Raw genomic sequence first — 20,301 nt, 5'->3', positions numbered from 1 at the left:
ATATAGATCGAAAATGGACGTTTATACCGGAAGTGGGGGGTAGGAGGGGGGAGGGGGTCTAAAAATTTTTTTTTGGGACCTTTTTACCATGTACTATAACATACCAAAAGCGCGTCAAGATCGGTGACATACGTGCGCACGGTTTTGTAAAAAAGTATTATTTTGACCCATAAATATTCTGTATCATCAGATTCAAAAGACATATGAATGCAAACATTTTTAATGCTATCTATATTTATTTTTGTTATTTCTTCAGAAAAATCCGAACATTTATGAAAAAAATCTAACGTACAGTTAGGTATAGATATAAAAAAAGAATTAATTCAGTTACATTTTTTTACGAATGCATAATTTTCTCCTGGACATGAACATGTTATTTTACATTTGCAGCAAGTTACACGCATAAAATAAATAATTTTACATAAATTCAAATCAGACCCTGATTCATAACTTACAAAATAAGATTCTGTTGTTTGACTTTCACAAGCAGATTCAGATGTAATGAGAGTGTTATTTTTGTAAATTTTTTTATAAAAATGGACATTTGAATCAAGAAAATTAAACTTTTCTAATATAAACTGAAGCTGAGGTGCCTGTAATTTTAATTCGGTCCCAACTACATATATCAGAGGCAGCACTATCATTTTTCAACCACTCATATTTCAATGTATGAACTTTAACATACATATTTAGATTAAAGACTATTTGTAGTTTAGGCTTTATGCTTCCGTGGACGAATGGCTTAATTTTACGATTTATATCTTCTAACGCAAAACAAGAAGTGACCCATAATGGTCCTAAGCGACGTACAATCTCTGGCAAATGTCGAATAGAATGCAAATTACAGGACATGTCTCTTAGTCTGTAAATTTTTGGAAATCTAGATGAAAATTTATTGAGAGCTTTTCAGCCAAATTTATCTCTCGATGAGAAATTCTGGCTTTGCTCAACGTGTAAATACCGTAAACAAAGTACGCATAATGATTTATTATTTTAACCGGTAAAATACCACTTAAATCTGGAATTGAATAATACAGACACCAGCTCTTAAGGTCCGAGTTTATAATAATTTTTATAATCGAGGTCTTCTAGCAAAACTAGACGGAGGTTTTATGGAACATAGCTTTTGATCTACAACTTCGACTAAAGATTAATAATTAAATTTCTCATTCCTAAGTTTCGGGTCAAACCAAAGCTCGATCAACTTTCTGGCTACCCCCTCAAACGCCGAATGCATTACGTCAATAGCCATACTTGAAATGAATTTATGAGAAATTTTTGAAATAATGCTTGGCCCTTTCACCCCATAAACAGGTTGATTAATTTCTTTAGCATTTCCTTTAGCATTTTCTAAAACACTTTCATCCGAACGCAGAAAAATGTTCTCATCGTGCGGATAAACTCGCACTCTCTCAACAGTTTCACCGTTTTGAAAGCAAACTTGACAACCGAAATGTCCATTGTACTGATTCATACATAAAAACAAAACTTTTGCCGGGAGATCAGCCGTACCACACAAAACAATGCCTCTCACTATCGCTACCCTATCGAGATCTTTAATGAAGAATTTAACGCCTTGGTATACTTTTTTCAATGACTTTCTGAAAGGTTTTAAAAATAAATTGGGCTCAGCTTTGTGGTCTCCAAACCATAAAGATACCAATAACATATTTTGAACTTTGTCGCGCTCACGATACGGCAATTCTAGAATAATGAGGAAAAAGCCCCAAATATTAAATTTAGAGGATCTGAAAATTCTAACCCCGTCCGTATACCACGTGAACAAAATATTATGTTTATCGGACAAAATATTATTATTTTTTGTTAAATCTCGATAAATACTTCCATCGTAAATGTCGCTATAATCTATGTGGCAGATATGTTTGAAATTTTTTTCGTGTATGGACCACCACTACTTATGTACCATATATTGCCAATACGTTCAGTTATAAATTTTATTCTGTATGGGCAAAATGTGTCCAATATGTTTGGTTTGAATTTTATTTGCGTATGGGCAATATATTGATGATTGTAGAATTGGAGATACATTGTAAAAAGATGGTCCATTTAGTGCCTAGTAATATATTGCACATCGATAAAATTTTTTCGTGGGTCACAAGGCCCGCTGCCCCACTTATTATCCACCTATTGTTTAAACACTAATTGCATATTACAGTGACTATTGACACACTTACCAATTAATCGATACTCAGTAAATTTCGGTTGTATAATTGGAGATTACTTAGTGTCGTGTTCATTTAAATTTCAGTTATTGCAACTCTCCGATCAATACTCCTTGTTGTATTATCGACAATCATAATAACTCATTGCTGCTTCCTACTTCGTCACGAAGTATTAATCAGTTCTAGCAGTTTTCGCAAGTGCGGGAATTGTGCTGCCGAGAGATACTTTTTAGTGCTTCGGGGTGTACAAGTGAATCGTTTCGATCACCGTGAAACCGTGAAGTGCCTTCAAGGTGGATCTACTGTGTTACCCGTATCACAGACTTACGTCTTGATGTAAGTTTTCCTTAGGGAGCTCCTTATTATCCAATCTTCTGCAACAACGCCATATCAGGTTTCACTGCTTCAGTCGAATAGCGCAGTTGCAGAGATAACCACAAGTGCGAAAGAGCTGAATCAAGTTTCACTATATAGCTGAATACCGCTAGCCCTCTCGCCAAATAGAACATATCAATCGAAATCTAGGTTCCACGTCAATCGCGCTGGACGCCAAGACTAGATAGATTGTTCTAATTTCATTCATATCCTACTTAGTCAAATCGTATGTCACACCTATCCGTAATCCTCTACAGGGATACACCCAAGAGTGCGTGCCAGCCCAGCACATCAGCAGACCCGTGCACCACGGCGCCAATCAAGGTAAAAAGCGTACACACTATTTTTCGCATTCATCACATCATCCGTTGGCTCCACAGTTTGCGACGCCTGATCAAGCCTCTTACGAGAGTAATCAGCGAGCAAACACAAGAATCGCTTTTCAACTCAAGATGTAATCAACAATAGTAATCTCCACGATTTACCTGTTCAATAATTACATTATTTTATGCAATAGTATGACGAAAAATGAAATGAATGAAGATGAAAGTAATCAATGTGGAATTGATCGTGTGATAACAATAAAACTTGGGGCTACTGTTATGATACGAAGAAATATTGATGTCACTCAAGGTCTAGTAAATGGTGCAATAGCTACAGTAGTTTCTATCTGTAAAGATGTCAAAGGAGAAATAAATGGTTTTGAAGTTTGTTTAACAAACGGTCAAAAACACAAATTACAACAACTATAGAGTATAAATTTTTAATTATGGATAGAATATGCATAATAAGAAAACAATTTCCGATATGCTGCAGTTATGGAATAACTATTCATAAAAGCCAAGGATTAAGTTTAAAAAATGCTGTAATTGAAGCTGGAAATAATATATTTGAATCGGGACAAATTTACGTCGCTTTATCAAGAGTAACAAGTTTAGAAGGGTTACATTTATAGTATATTACTGCCCTAGGCCGCGAAAAACAGAAAAGTCCCAGAGTACGTGTAATTAGAGGCCGAGGCGAAGCCGAGGCCGATAAACACGTGCTCTGGGGCTTTCTTTTTCCGCGGCATAGGCCTGTATACTATTTTTCATACACAGTGGTCCGAAAATCGCTCTTCCCGCTTTGCGCAGCGGCAGGGAAGTAGTCACTTTCGGGCCTCTGGTATGAAAATAAATTTTGATCCGTCCAAAATCAAAGCTAGTATGCCTGCGATTGTTGAATATAACCGATTGAAAAAAACTTTTCGACCCGACTTAAAATTATACAGTGGCATTCATGAAATGAGTAAGCATGTTAATTGTATTGCAGACAACATATGGATTCCCCAATCAATTTCTGATCAAATTCATTTGAATAAAAGTCAATAAATTGAATGGATGGTTCAAAGTTTAATCAACGCAGATGGTTATTCATCGTACATTAACGTTAAATTACAATGCTTGTTCAATACCGAAGCTGTTCAAAGAACTTTTTCAGAAACTAAAAATGATTTCATTTTAAAACAATTATTTGACTCCTATAAATCTAAAAATAAAGTGAACACCAGAGATTCAAGACAATTCCTTAACCCTAAGTATTTATTACCAGTCACTCATGACGTTGTAGAATTTATTAAAGAGTTATTTTCGAAACAACTTTTACTACACCAAATAATGAACCACGAAATAACTAAGATATTAAAATGCCCCGGTTGTGATGAAAGAATCGTTACGAACTTCGAATTTAATTATATCCTACAACTTATAATACCTGTTGAAAAAAAAAGTTATACTTTGCAAGAAATTTTTGATTATAATTCAGAAAAATGGATTACAGTTCCAACTACATGTACAAAATTATGTAAATGTAAACAGTTACAAAGGTACCAGGACTTCAAATTGAAAATTACAACTTTAATAATCAAACTATCAAGTTATGAAGATGAAAATAAACAAACAGATGTAAAAGTACGCCAAGCTACCAATGGCGTATCTAAAGACATTATTAAAACACAGGATCAAGAGTTCAAAGTAGTTGGAGGGATATTTCATCATGGCAAAGATTTTCCCAAAGGCTATTATACTAGTACGTTAAGAATAGAAACTAATTGGTGGCATGTAAAAGACGAAATTATTCAAAAAAAGTCTTGGCCTAGATCATCCAACAATGTATATCTTCTGTTTTTAGAACGAAAATAATAATGAACGTAATAAAAACTCAATGAATAAAATGAGATAGATCCTACTCCGTTTATTTTAGGTGATAGATAACATTTTGTTTTTGGTATTAAAATTAAAAATAATCAATCTTATAATTGAAAAACAACATTTTTTAGATCTTACTTCTGATTTAAACTTTTTAATGGTAATCTTTTACTTATAGTAAATCAAAAATAGCTAGTGGTAATAATTCTTTTTTTCAAAAAGATTATTAAATTACCTATGTTTACCTATGAACCTATGTTTACCTATGATATCAGAAAATTTTTTACAAGTATACACAAACAAACCAAAATATTATAAAAAATTAGAAACAACTGAGATTTTAAATAATTCTTTAGTGGTAATTCTTTTTTCCAAAAAGATTATTAGAAGCAAGTATGTCAGTTTGGACCCTACAGTAAGAATTAAACTTACCCATATTTACCTATGAACCTATGATTACCTATGATGTTAATGAAATCAGAAACTTTTTGACAAGTACACAAGCAATTAAAAACTATTGTTGAAGACCTAAGATTATGAATAAACTCAAAATTAATTATAAATATTATTATTCATCAGCTATGAAGAAATTGAAATGACAAGTATTCACTCAAGTATTTTCATGCAAACTAGTATTCTCATTCAAATGAATATACTCATAATTAATATCGTAATTTGAATATATGTAATTGGATTCAAGTACAAAAATGAAACTTTAGTACTTACGTTTCAAATACATAAACATTGAAAACGATTCCAACAATAACCATCATGAGTTTTTTCAAGTCTATTGATAATATTCATAAACTATGATAAAATTTTCATAAATAATTCTGAATTGAATGATAAGTGGATGAGAGCACGATAGTTAGCTATAGTATTTGAAAAAAAACCGTAATTCTATGACTTTACTTGCCCGGCCGTCTAGATGAAAAACGATGTGAACTATCTGAAGACATAATTTTTAAAAAAACACTGATAATTCAAACATTATTATTTTATTAATATACGTTTCAAATATATGTGGGGGATAGCCCTCTCCTCGCCCCGCTGGTAGCGACTCTGCTGGCGCGGAACGCAGGCATGTTCAGTTTAGCTCGCACCGCGAGCAGTGCAACAGCAAATAAACTCAACTCCAAGTTACTCTCTCTCTTTCTCATTGAACTCCCTCTTCCATCTATTCCCGAGGAAGTTAGCCCTCGTTAAGCTAACAGTGGTGACCCCGACGTGATCAACACGTTGATCAATTAATTAAAAAAGTCGCGAGTTCAGTTAGTGAGTGAGTGAGAAAATCGCGAGTTTTGCCTGCGCCTGCCTACTCGAGCAGCGAACGTGTCTCGACAGGTTGAGAACAGGCGACTCGTAACGAGAATTCACGGCAAAGACCTCCAGCTCGTGCAGCATCGCGACGTGTAGTCCTCCTGCAGTGAGCAACACCCTCGCAAAATTCATTGCGCCGTTGAAAAGCCACGCGCGGTTATTTTTTTGCGACGAACGACGTCGCTGCCCACAACGGTCACGCACGACCATCTTGGACCCGACCATCATCTTTGCAGCCGGTCACTCGTCGAGCTGCACATCACACTCGTGTGGCCTTCTCCACGAGCACCATCAGCGCAGCAGCGTTGCCACGCGCGGCCAACATCCACGAGTATTGTCAGCGCATCGGTTTAGCCACGTGCGGTCAACATCCACGAGCATCGTCAGCACGTCGGTTTAGCCACGTGCGGTCAACATCCACGAGCATCGTCAGCGCGTCGGTTCGGACACGCGCGGTCACCTCGGCGAGCATCGTCAGCGCATCGGTTCGGCCACGCGCGGTCACCTCGGCGAGCATCATAAGCGCATTGGGTCAGCCACGTGCGGTCACCGAGACATCGAGCACGTGAGCGAAAAAGCCACGTGCGGCATTTGTCGCGCGCCAAAACCAGCGATCCGCCATCTTGCGCATAGCCTTCTTCTTCCGCCCTCTCGAGTAGGGGCCCCGTGAAGAAGGGAAGGCTCTTCCGTTCGTTGTGCCGCATCCCGCCGGAGTTGTGCGCGCAGCCCAGCAACGGCGGCACCGTCCGTTATTCGTGCCGTCACCGCGGCAGCAGCGCGGCGCAACGATCATCTCGCTCACGTACAGCACGCAGCGGCAGCAGCATCGCGGCGCATCAGCTGCCTCGCTCATCGCACACCACGAAGCAGAAAACACACACTTGCACATGACTTTTTCGGGTTCGCAAAAATTTTTTCATGCTCGTTCTTTTCAGGTAGTGCAGTGTTATGAGACAATTTAAGTGACATTTAGTGATAAGTAGGTTAAGTGCTGGTAAAAAATTAGGTTGAGCTCCCTCGCCCTCTCTCGCGTTGAGTATCCGTGACTAGGAGTGCGTGCAAAATTTCTTTTTCTTCGTGATCAATCTCTCTCTACTTATCTCTCTCTCCGCGTAGTCCATCGACTACCTCTTTTCGACAATTTGTCGCTGACTTTCAAGTCAAGAATTTTTTTCTGCCTTTCACTTTTTCTCGTCTGCTGCCTCACAGCTTTTCTGCTGAGCATGAAGCCTGAAAAGGAACTCTTGAATCAATCCACCCTCACCAATGATGAGACAGAGCTTGATCCAGCCTATACAGCACAATTCAGGGAGTACGAAAAGGTCATTGCTGCAAAGTAACAGCAAGCCAGAGCAGACTGTCGTAACGACCAGTGACAAAACGTCTGCAGCTAACAACTCAAACATTCTCACTGTGACAACTTCTTCTGCGGCAACGCAATCACACACCACTCAGTGCCACACACAATGCTCTTGCTCGACAGGCGCCAACCCCTGTGGCCCTGGAACCACCAGCTCACAGTTGCCTTTCAACCCTCAGGCCCAAATCTTCACGCCTCAGATACCTGTCAAATATGAGCCGAGTTCGCATGATGCGTGCAAGACACCGCTTGGCCCTCTACACCAATGTATTCCTGCACCATCGGCTCCCTCCATGACAGAAGTACACTCTCCTTCAGAGACACAGCACCTCTTAAGAAACGTCAGCACGGATAGTAACCTACCTTACAGAGGCCAGCCTCTTCTTGCTGACATACCCACATTCTGGCAACATGACCCGCAACTTTGGTTTGAAATGATAGATAGCGAATTTCAAAACAACGGCATCAACCCAAATTTCTGGCACTCGTCAAACATCTGGGCAACAGCACCTGTGAGTCACTCTCAGCCTGTCTGCGCTCAATGCCTCAGACTGACAGATATGCAAGCCTCAAGGCACACCTTATTAAAAAGTATGGCTTATCCACACAACAAAAAATTGATTCGCTGTTAAAAGAATGTAGGCTTGGCGACAAAAAGCCTTCAGAACTCTACACTGAGATGGAGGGTCTTGGGCAAGGTCACTTTCCACAGAACACTGTACTGCTCCTTTGGTACAGACTCTTGCCCAATGACATGGCTGTGCAGCTGGACGATGCCATCACGCGTCAAGATGCACAGGCCGCGGTAGAAAAAGCTGATCGACTTCATCAGCGACTTAAACCGCTTAGCTACCCTCACATCTCAGACATACACAGCCCAAATCTTGATTCCGAACAATTGGATCAGCTCATGGACAGAATCATCGCTGCTATTGCAGCCAAGTCCAAACCCAGGCAGAGTCGCTCTCCTGAGCGGTCAATCTCTCATCAGCGTTCACGTTCGCAACCGAAAACCAACTTCGGTCCCAACAAGGACCTATGTTACTACCACTTCAAATACAAGTTGAAGGCCAGGAAAGGCCTCGACCTTCCTTGTGCTTGGCGGAAATATGAGAAAGAGTGGGCAGCCGAGGAGAAAGAAAAAAATCCCCTCGCTTGGACATGTGCGAAGCTAGCCTTCCAGGCGCACTTGGCACCAAGAGACTCTTCATTAAGGATTTATCCTTACACCTTGTCTTTCTCATCGACACAGGTGCAGAGGTCTCCGTGCTGCTTAAAGACGGGAACTGCACATCACCCTCTCCATCCCTCACTCTTCACGCTGCCAACGGCTCGATCATCCACACGTATGGCACGCGTGTAATTAACATGAATTTCGGTTTTCGGTGGGCAACACGTTGGTCGTTCATCAGCGCAGACGTGCCGTATCCAATTATTGGAGCAGACGCTCTGGCGCACTTCGGTTGGTTACCTGATCTTCAAGCTAAGAAACTCATCGATAAAACTTCAGGGATTTCGGCTCGAGGCCACCTCGCGTCTGCACCAGTCACTGGCATCAGCCTGATTGATCCTCCACACCCTTTTGCCCAAGTACTCAGCCAATACACGGCTCTTTTCAACTCGCAACAGGGCTCAGGTGCACGTGCCACTGGTGTATTTCACCACCTGCTTACTTCCGGCGAGCCGATTGCTCAACGTCCTAGGCGTCTGCTTCCGGAAAAATTAAAAGCAGCTAAAAAGCAGTTTGCAATTTGGTGCGAAGACGGGACCTGTCGTCCTTCAGACAGTCCCTGGGCTTCACTGATATACATAGTACCTAAGAAAAGTCCTGGTGAATTTCACGTGTGAGGAGATTTTCGTAAGCTTAACGCCGTCACGCAGCCCAACAAATATCCCGTCCCAAACCTACACGACTTCACGTCAATATTAAATGACACCTGCATATACTCGACGCTAGACTTATATCAGGCGTTTAATCAAATTCCACTGGCGGCAGAGGATATAGAAAAAACGACAGTCATCTCTCCAGTTGGCCTATTCGAGTTCCTCTTTATGCCTTATGGTTTACGTAACGCATCACAAACATTTCAGCGTTACGTAAACCAGGCACTGGGTGATCTGGACTTTGTTTTCATCTACATAGATGACGTGTTTATTGCCTCAAACACTCGAGAGCAACACGAAGCCCATCTGAAAGTGGTCCTGGACAGGCTCTCGCAGCACAACCTGCGCCTCAATCTCGCAAAATGTGTTTTCGGCCAAGAAGAAGTGGTATTTCTGTCACACATTGTGAACGCCAAAGGATTCTCTCCCTTACCCGACAAGCTGAAGGACATCCAAAATTTTCCTCAGCCTTGCAACATCGACGAACTCAAACGTTTTTTAGGTCTCATAAATTTTTATAGAGCTTTCATTCCTCGTGCCGCCGAAATTCTTGCGCCCCTGAACAAGCTAATTGTTGGCGCTAAGAAAAAAGATACCACGCCGATTTTGTGGTCTGCTGAAGCCGATAAAGCTTTCTTACACAGCAAACAAGCTCTTGCTAATGCAACGGCTCTTGGCTTCCCTAAAGAAAACGCACAGGTACGTCTAGTGACAGATGCCTCGACAATTGCGGCAGGCGCAGTCCTCGAGCAACTCACCGACTCAGGCTGGCAGCCGCTTGGATTTTTTTCAAAAAAATTCACCACATGTCAAAGAAAGTATGCCCCTTATGATCTAGAACTCATGGCCATATTTCTTGCCATTCGTCACTTTCGCCACGAACTAGAAGGTCGAGATTTTTCGGTCTATTGCGACCACAAACCGCTGCAATATGCTTTTTCACAAGCTCCGGAGTACGCACCTCTAGTTCGTCAGCGACAATTAGCGTACATCTCGCAGTACACTACCTGCATTAAGTACTTACCTGGCCTTAAAAATTCGGTCGCAGACGCACTCTCTCGAATTTCTAGCGCTGACTCTTCTTCCTCTTCTCTGGACGTCAAGCACGTAGACGCTTTTGCTCTACCGACGACCTTCTCTATCGAAAAGCTCTCGTAAGAGCAAAGTACCAATGACCAGCTCCAACTTATCTTGGCTGACAAAGACTACCCCTTGCCGCTGCAAAAGGGTACCTGGCCGGTCAAGGATGGCTTGGTGCCAATTTACATCAACATCGACAAGGGCGCTCTTCGACCTTACGTGCCAGCCTCCATGAGAAACGAGCTCATCAACTTGTTTCACAGGCTTGCACACCCAGGTCCGTCGGCAACTTGCAAATTAGTCAGCAGAAAATATGTTTGGCCAAAGATGTCCAAGGACATTGACAAATTTGTAAAAAACTGCCTGCACTGCCAACAGGCAAAAATCTCTCGGCACAACAAGCTCATCCCAGCGCAATTCACCTTACCTGACGCTCGCTTCTCGCATGTGCACATCGACATCGTGACGTTGCAGGAGAGCGAAGGGTTCGTCCACGCACTCACCATGATTGATCGATACTCCAGATGGCCAGAAGCGGTACCTATCAAAGACATGCAGACCTCCACCGTCGCTCGTGCTTTCATCGACACTTGGGTCTCGCGTTCCGGCGCCCCACAAACCATTACGTCAGACCAGGGCTTGCAATTAGAGTCAGACATCTTCAATGAACTCTGCAAGCTCCTGGGGACGAATCGTATACGCACCACCCCGTATCACCCAAGCAGTAACGGGATGATCGAGCGGTGGCCCCGCGACTTTAAAACGGCGCTCATTGCCTTTGAAATCTCCGAATCGTGGACACGTATCCTGCCTCTGGTCATGCTCGGGCTGCGCACGAGAATCCGCTCGGATATCGATGCGAGCCCGGCAGAAGTTCTTTTCGGCTCCTCGTTACGTCTCCCAGGAGAATTTTTCTCGGACCAAAACGCCGAAAACAAAGCAATAACTAAGATTATTAATAAGTTAGGAGCTTTATTATTTGAGACTTGCTCGTCTCGGAGGTAGCAGCTAAACTGAGACTTTTACGATTGAATTGCTATTCAATTAATTACATTATAAATGTGTGACTGCCGTGAAGTGAGTGTATTTACTTTGGTGAAATAAAAGGTAGGAAATATTTTTGAAAGCAAACTTTATTCGTAAAGATGTTCAGACACGTAAGTCGTTGACAAGAATGAGCTAGGAGAGAGGAAAAAGATTATTATTTACTCTGTTGTTGAGAAACAAAACAACAAAAAATCAGTCGACTTATGTTCTTACTACTACGCTGCATGTGGTGCCTTCTGAGCATAACGTCAACGCCAGAACCTTGTTCTGACGTCACGTATGCATCTTACGGCATGAAAGGCTCATCTGTGTCTGATCAGCTAAACACCGATCGACACTGCTTGAACGTGGGCAGATGCACACGTATAGTGTAAACGGGACGGGTCCGTAACAGTGAGTCACCACAGAGCAACCTCTAAACGTTAACTTTAAAGGCTAAAAATAATGGAGCCTCCTCTTAATACTTTATTAAAACAATAAAAAGGTGGGCGAGCAAAAACAAAAATATTTTTTTATTTGGGACGACCCTATTGCATATGAGTTAATTTATAATCGATCATTGAAAACTTGCCTGTAGTCGATAGCTGTGTCAACATGAGTGTGTTGCAGATAAAGTGGATCTACAACTAACGCACTGGTCAATTTGAACCTATCTTTCACCCAAAGCATTGAACAGTCAAAATTTGTTAATAAAAATTTATTTGGATTCATATTGAATGAATCTGCAAACTCTATACCAGCTAGAAGATATTGTAGTTCTGGGCATATGAATGCATTTCCTGCATAAGCTGCATCAACATGAAGCCAAATCTAAAAGAAAAAAATTATTTTTAATTGCGATCCAGCAATATAGACAAATCAATAGATATAATTCCACACACAATAAAAATGTGTCACAAATATGGAAAAAAAAGTATGGCAAAAGTCTAGCTTATAAACCCGACCGAGATTCTTCTGAAATTTTTTGAATAACCTTCAAACCATGAATGAACTTAAAAAGTCGTCACCCTACTCTACTTTGTGACCTGGTGCAATATATATATGTGGAAATCCGAGAAACTTTTAACTTTCCGATAAAAAAAAACATTTTTTTTTTGGAACACGCATGCGTAATATGCTTTTTTGTAAACTTTTGGACTTGAAAAGTTATAAAAAAGCGAGGCTTATGGTTTTAAACAATCGATCATTTTTTTTAAGCAAATAGTATGATAATTGTTAATTTTTTCCGTTTTTGCAATCCCACTGGATGCAATAAAAATTGAAAAGGACTGTGATTTTTTAAAATAAAACGTTTATTACAAACTATTTAAACATTATAAACAAAATATAATTTTTTTAACAATTTCATAAATAACGATTTTTAAACAATAACTTGCATCATATAAACAATAAATGCGTAAATAATTTCTTACATTTTGAAATTTGACATATCTTTTTTCTACTTTCAAAAAGTTTTCGCATACATCTTTTTTTGTAATTAGAAACAAAGTATAATTTGTTGAAAAAATTATTTAAATAATCAAGTAAGCTATACTTTCATAAAAATCATAAATTTATATGTAATACATGCGTAAATCATTTTTTACGTCTTGTAGTTCTTTCAGAAATTTGATCTAAATTCCAAATTTCTGGTTTTAACGCATAATGCTCACAATTATTTTTTTCAAAGCATAAGTTACACGACAGATAATTAAGTCTGAACGAATGTGATTTCGCATTATTCCAAATTAATTGAAAAATTTTCGCTGAATTAGGTGCTGGTTTCAAATTAGAAGGTACGAGTTTTTTAACTTCTTCGATATCTTCCGTTTGAATGGGAAATAGATCGATTTTCTCCGAAGACCTATTTACAGCTCGTATAAAATCTTCAACAGAAGTAATATCATCGCCTTGAAGGACGTAGTCATCGCTATAGCGTTTAACGTTTCCTCCAACGGCATCGGTACTACTTTTGCCATGCGCTGGAGTTGAAAAATTCCAAGACGCATATTTCAAATTATATTTGTTACAAAAATGTTCAAAAAGAAAGAAATTCGTCTTATTCTTATACTGTGTCGATGGACTATCGCTTCTAACATGTACCGCATTTAGATTTGGAACAGTTCTTTTAGCCAACTCAAATATAGGCTTCAAATGTGCCCAAATAGCTACAGTATCATGGGATAAATTATTCGAAATTGTATAAAAGAATGAACATTGAATCTTTTCTTTATCCTTTTTTTTATAATAAAATGTTCCAGTATGAAGAGACAATTGTACTTTAGAGGCCCCAAAATGTACCGACTGGATTTCTTCCGCATATTTGAAAACGTAATTTTCGGAGAACTCAATTACAATTTGTATTTCACCTTCGCATAAATTTAATTGATTTTTTTTTTTAAATTTTAGCTGATGATTCGTATCGTAATGATGTCGCGAAAATGTAGGTAAGGATAGATTTAACTGCTCGATAATTTCAGAAAGCGAAGCAACTATCGTGGATTTTTTTCACATATTGACATCAAATATTTTATCATTTTTACCCAGTCTTTTCTCTCTTTTGAGTACCTACTTATAATAAAAAGTTTTTGTCTCTTTAAAATTACGTTTGAGAACACATTTGTCGCGACACGTTGTACACTCTCTGTACATGCAGATTTTTGATTCTCTTTTACACGTAACGTTGTGCAGAAACTGACTCGACGTATGAGCTTTCACTACTTTATAGCGATGTAATTTATTTGATAAAAACTGAAAATTTTCATGAATTTTACAAAGACAAGTATCTCGTTCATTCATTTTCTTTTTAACAATCTAAAACGGCTTAAGATCATAAAATAAAGTTCGACTGATCATTACATTTTCATTTTCAATAAATTTTTTATGCAGATTATCGATCGTGTCAGTCAAAAATCGCTTTCTTTTGCTGACTTTATTTTTCACAATAGTATCATTGCTTCCCGGTGCAATCGATGAATTTTCATCTCTCTCTAAAAAATCTTGAACAATATTTTTCAAACGCTCTCTCATCTCTGGTCGCTTATTGTTTGAGCGGTTTTTAATCAATTTTGTTCAATCACAATATTTCCTCTGCATATAAGGAGTATGCAAAAATTTCATGTCGTTCTTACGTACATTTTTTTTCATTATTCGGCCAGAAATGAGTTTTGAAAAACAAGATTTTTGAAATTCATCGCGACATTTGTTTTTATTATTTTTTAATTGTGATTGTAACGCTACTGATCTCAATAAATTTTTTTCTAATTTCAGATGGTTCCAATTTCTCGATACTTTTAACTTCATTTAAAATTGGATCTTTTTTTTCGAACTTATAAGTTAAGGACCCCGCAAAGTTAACATGGGCGCGTGGGTCCCAGTCAATTTTCATGAAAATTTTTTTAGTAGTAGTTTTTGACCTCCTGAACAATAATATCGAGACCGCAAGTCGATCTGACGAGCCGTTTGTGAGAAAAAAATTATTAAAGTCACGCATTTATATGTTGGTCGGACATAACCCTCAATCGGCCGCTCGGCGTAGCATGCAAGTGTTCGGCATAGCTGACGCTCTTCGCGACTTAAAGATTATAAAAAAATCAAAAGTACGGACCAGAAAAATGAACGATTTTCAATAAAGGTTATTGCAATAAGGCCTGAGTTTACAAAATAAACCTTTGGTCGCTCTAAAAAATCCGAATTTTTACGCCGTTCGAAGACTGCCTGTAAGAGACATATCGTACCTTCATTGGAATAATGTCATAAAATAAATAATCAATGACATAGACAATGTTCTCGCAGTCTCGGATCAGAATTCACAATTTGACGACAACTGAACATTCATCGCTAAAAAAATCTGCATTATTTCTTCGATCTAATAGTACTTGCGAAAAACAATGTGTACTACCATCAAAATACTATCATTCCAATGAGTCATAAAAAGCAAAGAAATGTCTCGATGACTCGAATTATGATAAACGATTAAGCGACAAGTGAGATTTCATCGCTTTTAAAAATCTGATTTTTTCCTCTAATAAAGAGTACCTGTAATATATATCTCGTACCGTCTTCGGAATAATAGTATCCAAGAAAAATCCAAAGCGAAGACAATGTATCCATGTCTCGGATCATAATTCACGATTTGGCGAAGGCCGAGATTTCGTCGCTCTAAAAAATCCGAATTTTGACTTCGATCGAAGATTACTCGTAAGAGTTAACTCGTACCGTCTCTGGAATAATATTACGCAAAAAATAATCCGAAGCAGAGACAATGTCTCGATGTCTTGGATCATATTTTATGATATGACGACAGCCGAGCTTTTGGCGCTCTGAGAAATCCGAATTTTGACTTCGATCGAAGAGTACTCGAAAGAGATAACTCGTACCGTCTCTGGAATAATATCACGCAAAAAATAATCCGAAGCAACGACAATGTCTCGATGTCCTGAATCATATTTTATAATTTGAAGACAGCCGAGGATTCGTCGCTCCAAAAAATCCGAATTTTGACTTCGATCGAAGAGTACTCGAAAGAGATAACTCGTACCGTCTCTGGAATAATATCACGCAAAAAATAATCTAAAGCAGAGACAATGTATCGATGTCCTGGATCATATTTTATGATATGACGACAACCGAGCTTTGGTCGCTCTGAAAAATCCGAATTTTGACTGCGATCGAAGAGTACTCGAAAGAGATAACTCGTACCGTCTCTGGAATAATATCCCGCAAAAAATAATCCGAAGCAACGACAATGTCTCGATGTCCTGAATCATATTTTATGATTTGACGACAGCCGAGCTTTCGTCGCTCTAAAAAATTCGAATTTTCATATCGATAGTAGAGTTCTTGTGAAAAACATAGTTTACCATCATCGAAATACTATTATCCGATAAATAATCAATAACAGAAACAATGTCTCGATTTCTCGGAATATAATTCACGATAAGGCGATAGCCGAGCTGTCATGGCTCTAAAAAATGCGAATTTTTACTTCGATCGAAGCGTACTCGTAAGAAAAAACTCGTACTGTCTCTGGAATAATATCGCGCAAAAAATAATCCAAAGCAGAGACAATGTCCCGATGTCCTGGATCATATTTTATGATATGACGACATGAGATATGAGACAATGTCCTGAATCATATTTCATGATTTGACGACAGCCGAGCTTTGGTCGCTCTGAAAAATCCGAATTTTGACTCCGATCGAAGAGTACTCGTAAAAGATAACTTGTATCGTCTCTGGAACGATATCATGCCAAAAATGATTTAAAGCAAGGACAATGTCTCGATGTCCTGAATCATATTTTATGATTTGACGACAGCCGAGCTTTCGTCGCTCTAAAAAATTCGAATTTTCATATCGATAGTAGAGTTCTTGTGAAAAACATAGTTTACCATCATCGAAATACTATTATCCGATAAATAATCAATAACAGAAACAATGTCTTGATTTCTCGGAATATAATTCACGATAAGGCGATTGCCGAGCTGTCATGGCTCTAAAAAATCCGAATTTTTACTTCGATCGAAGCGTACTCGTAAGAAAAAACTCGTACCGTCTCTGGAATAATATCGCGCAAAAAATAATCCAAAGCAGAGACAATGTCCCGATGTCCTGGATCATATTTTATGATATGACGACCGCCGAGCTTTTGGCGCTCTGAAAAATCCGAATTTCGACTTTATTCGAAGAGTACTCGAAAGATATATCTCGTACCGTCTCTGGAATAATATCACGCAAAAAATAATCTAAAGCAGAGACAATGTCCCGATGTCCTGGATCATATTTTATGATATGACGACAGCCGAGCTTTTGGCGCTCTGAAAAATCCGAATTTCGACTTTATTCGAAGCGTACTCGTAAGAAAAAACTCGTACCGTCTCTGGAATAATATCGCGCAAAAAATAATCCAAAGCAGAGACAATGTCCCGATGTCCTGGATCATATTTTATGATATGACGACAGCCGAGCTTTTGGCGCTCTTAAAAATCCGAATTTCGACTTTATTCGAAGAGTACTCGTAAAAGATAACTTGTATCGTCTCTGGAACGATATCATGCCAAAAATGATCTAAAGCAAGGACAATGTCTCGATGTCCTGGATCATATTTTATGATTTGACTACAGCCGAGCTTTGGTCGCTTTGAAAAATCCGAATTTCGACTTCGATCGAAGAGTACTCGAAAGAGATAACTCGTACCGTCTCTGGAATAATATCGCGCAAAAAATAATCCAAAGCAAAGACAATTTCTTGATGTCTTGGATCATATTTTATGATTTGATGACAGTCGAGCTTTCCTCGCTCTGCAAAATCCGAATTTCGACTTTATTCGAAGAATACTTGTGAAAAAATTTTCGTTTTTTTATTGGAATGCTATTTTATAAAATCTATATTAAAACAAACAATGAGTCGAATTTTTGAATCATATTTCATGATTCCACGCCAGCCGAGCTTTGATCGTTCTAAAATATTCGATTTTTTACTCTGATCGGAATTATTGTCATCGGAATGATATTATGCATAAAATTATGAAAAGCAAAGACAATGTCTTGATTTCTTAGATCATGATTCTTGATGTAGTTACAGCGGAACCTTGGTCGCACCAAAAAATCTGAATTTTCACTTCGTTCGAAGAGTATCTTTAATCGATATTTCTCAGTAGGATCGGAAAACTAATATCTTAGAGAAAACTTAAAACAGAAATAATCGGCCGATGTCTTGGAACTTATTTTACTATTTTGCAAGGCACTTACTACTTGATTATCACAGAGTTTATCCTCATACGTAAACTCGTACACAAATGTTAGGGCATGCGTTTGATCGTATTATGTTTCATGTGTTATGTTATTGAATTTCTTCTTAAAGCGAGTTTAACCTGTATTCATTGAAATCTCTGGATAAAAATGCCGAAGGGCATCGCATCTAGAATTATTGATAATCCTCGTAAGTATCAAGAATTGATACAGTTTATGAAACATAAAACCTGGAATACCGAAGAATTATCAGCTGAAAAACTACGAGAGTTACATCAACATTTGTTTCGTGAGCCAACAACAACGTCAGAGGTCGTGCAACTTCGAAGTTTTATTAATGTTCATCGTGATGAAGTGAATTCACATCTCAGGTAAATCTACCATCGCTCTGTCAAGTTATGCTTACTTATTTTTTTAATGTTTTTTTATTCCAAACGCTAGCTATAATTTTTGTTACCTTGTAGCAGCTCGAATCATGAGTTTATTCTTCTGGAGCAGCAGCAAAGGGAAATAATTGATAAGTTGAAACTGATGAAAACTATCCAATCTCAAACTTTGGGCGAGAAATCCTTTAAACGATCTTTGCTCGAAGACATCTGTAGAAAAGCATGGCAAAAAGATCCAAAAAAAAAAGATCTCTCAACGGTGAAGAAATTTCTACAGGTGTACTTTACAGCAAAAGATAAAGACGAAATGATGCCTGTACCAATGATATGCCAAGGATACGACTTAATTGATGTAAGTATTGATGATTGCACGCATATAGTATTTCACGAAAAAATTGTAATTATACAATGAATTATTTCATAGAATCAGTTGTGTGTCAAGCCCAATATAGATTTGTATGCTGAATTCGAACCATTGCAAGATGAACAGGTTGAAGAACTATTTAACCCAGATAAAATGGAAGATTCCGTCGCAGACATACAAAAAGTATCTATTTTCACTAATTCGCGCAGAGTAGAGTAAAAAAATGGTCTCAACGGTTCACGTTTACATTTAGTAGTACATGTCTTTTATATAAATCTAAACTCTCGGTTTCAGATATATTGAATTTATAATAGAAACAATCATTATTACTCTTTTTACTTTTATAGTTATGAACAATTGATACAACAAGTTTATCGCTTATTTTAATTTACAGGAAGATACTTCGAGACCAAAACGGAATAAGAGGGCTGTTAGTCGCCTATCATACGATTTTTTTTGATTGTATAACCGATAACGCAAGGATTTACCTGTAAACTATAAAGACATAAACGCAAAAAAGCACACGTTTACTTTGACAGACATACGATAATCAACGCACATTTTTATTACGGCCAAAAAAAATAAAAAATATGATTTCATGAAATTGATAAGTTTTATGTTTATTCATTGAATCCATTTAATACGATGAAGGTTACTATTCTATAGAAATAAATACGATACAGTAACTCTGAGACAATCTCACTCCTTATCATCAGGTGCTAGTCTAATAAAAATAAAAGAAATAAATTCAGACTCGTGTCATCTTGGCATTAATTCTACGTCATTCGGGCTTTAAGCACTATAGAAATTTCGATTTCTTTTTCGCTGAATGAAGAGTACCCGGAGATGAAAAAAGAAGGCAATGTATCGATGTTTCAGGTATTTCTTCACGTTTCGGCGACAAACTAAGTTTTGATCCCTTTAGAAAATTCGAATTTTTTCTCCGATCGTAGAGTACCTGTAAATGACATCTCATAGCGTCGGAAAACTAACATCACCTAACAAAAAATAATCAAAACCAGAGACAATGTGTCTCTGAACGAAGAGTATCCGGCGACGACATCTCGTATCACAGTCCGGTACATATCATGCAAAAAATCGAAGCAAACATGGTTAAAAATATTAATTTTTCCCTTAATAATTATTAATATCCGATTCAAAAATATCTTTGTTGAAAATATTCATGTTATGGTGACAATGTTGAATAATTTTGAAATGTGTAGTTTTCTAGGGTTCGATATTTTCTTATGCAGCATATTGAATTGAATTGAGATTATTTTCGTCAATTGTTTTTGAGTTTAATCATCCCGAATTATAATTCATAACCTACCTTCGCTGTAAACATTAGAAAAAATATTACGCTTCAAAAGCTCAACAAAACAAACC

At 38.2% G+C, this 20,301-nt stretch overlaps 1 protein-coding gene across 1 annotated transcript in view; it reads right to left on the bottom strand.

Annotated features, from left to right (window-relative positions):
• LOC106652664 (aromatic-L-amino-acid decarboxylase-like) overlaps positions 1-20,301 on the bottom strand; it is a 259,293-nt gene that overhangs the window by 70,819 nt on the left and 168,173 nt on the right. Inside the window, exon 7 of the mRNA XM_014371756.2 lies at positions 12,007-12,245. Within this exon, the coding sequence (XP_014227242.1) occupies positions 12,007-12,245 (239 nt within the window). The remainder of the gene's footprint in view (positions 1-12,006; positions 12,246-20,301) is intronic.

Source organism: Trichogramma pretiosum, unplaced genomic scaffold (assembly GCF_000599845.2).
Source record: "Trichogramma pretiosum strain Unisexual culture from Peru unplaced genomic scaffold, Tpre_2.0 scaffold88, whole genome shotgun sequence".
In the NCBI taxonomy this organism is placed as follows: domain Eukaryota; kingdom Metazoa; phylum Arthropoda; class Insecta; order Hymenoptera; family Trichogrammatidae; genus Trichogramma; species Trichogramma pretiosum.
The sequence above is the reverse complement of the archived record's forward strand: the minus strand, read 5'-3'. Positions and strand labels throughout refer to the sequence as shown.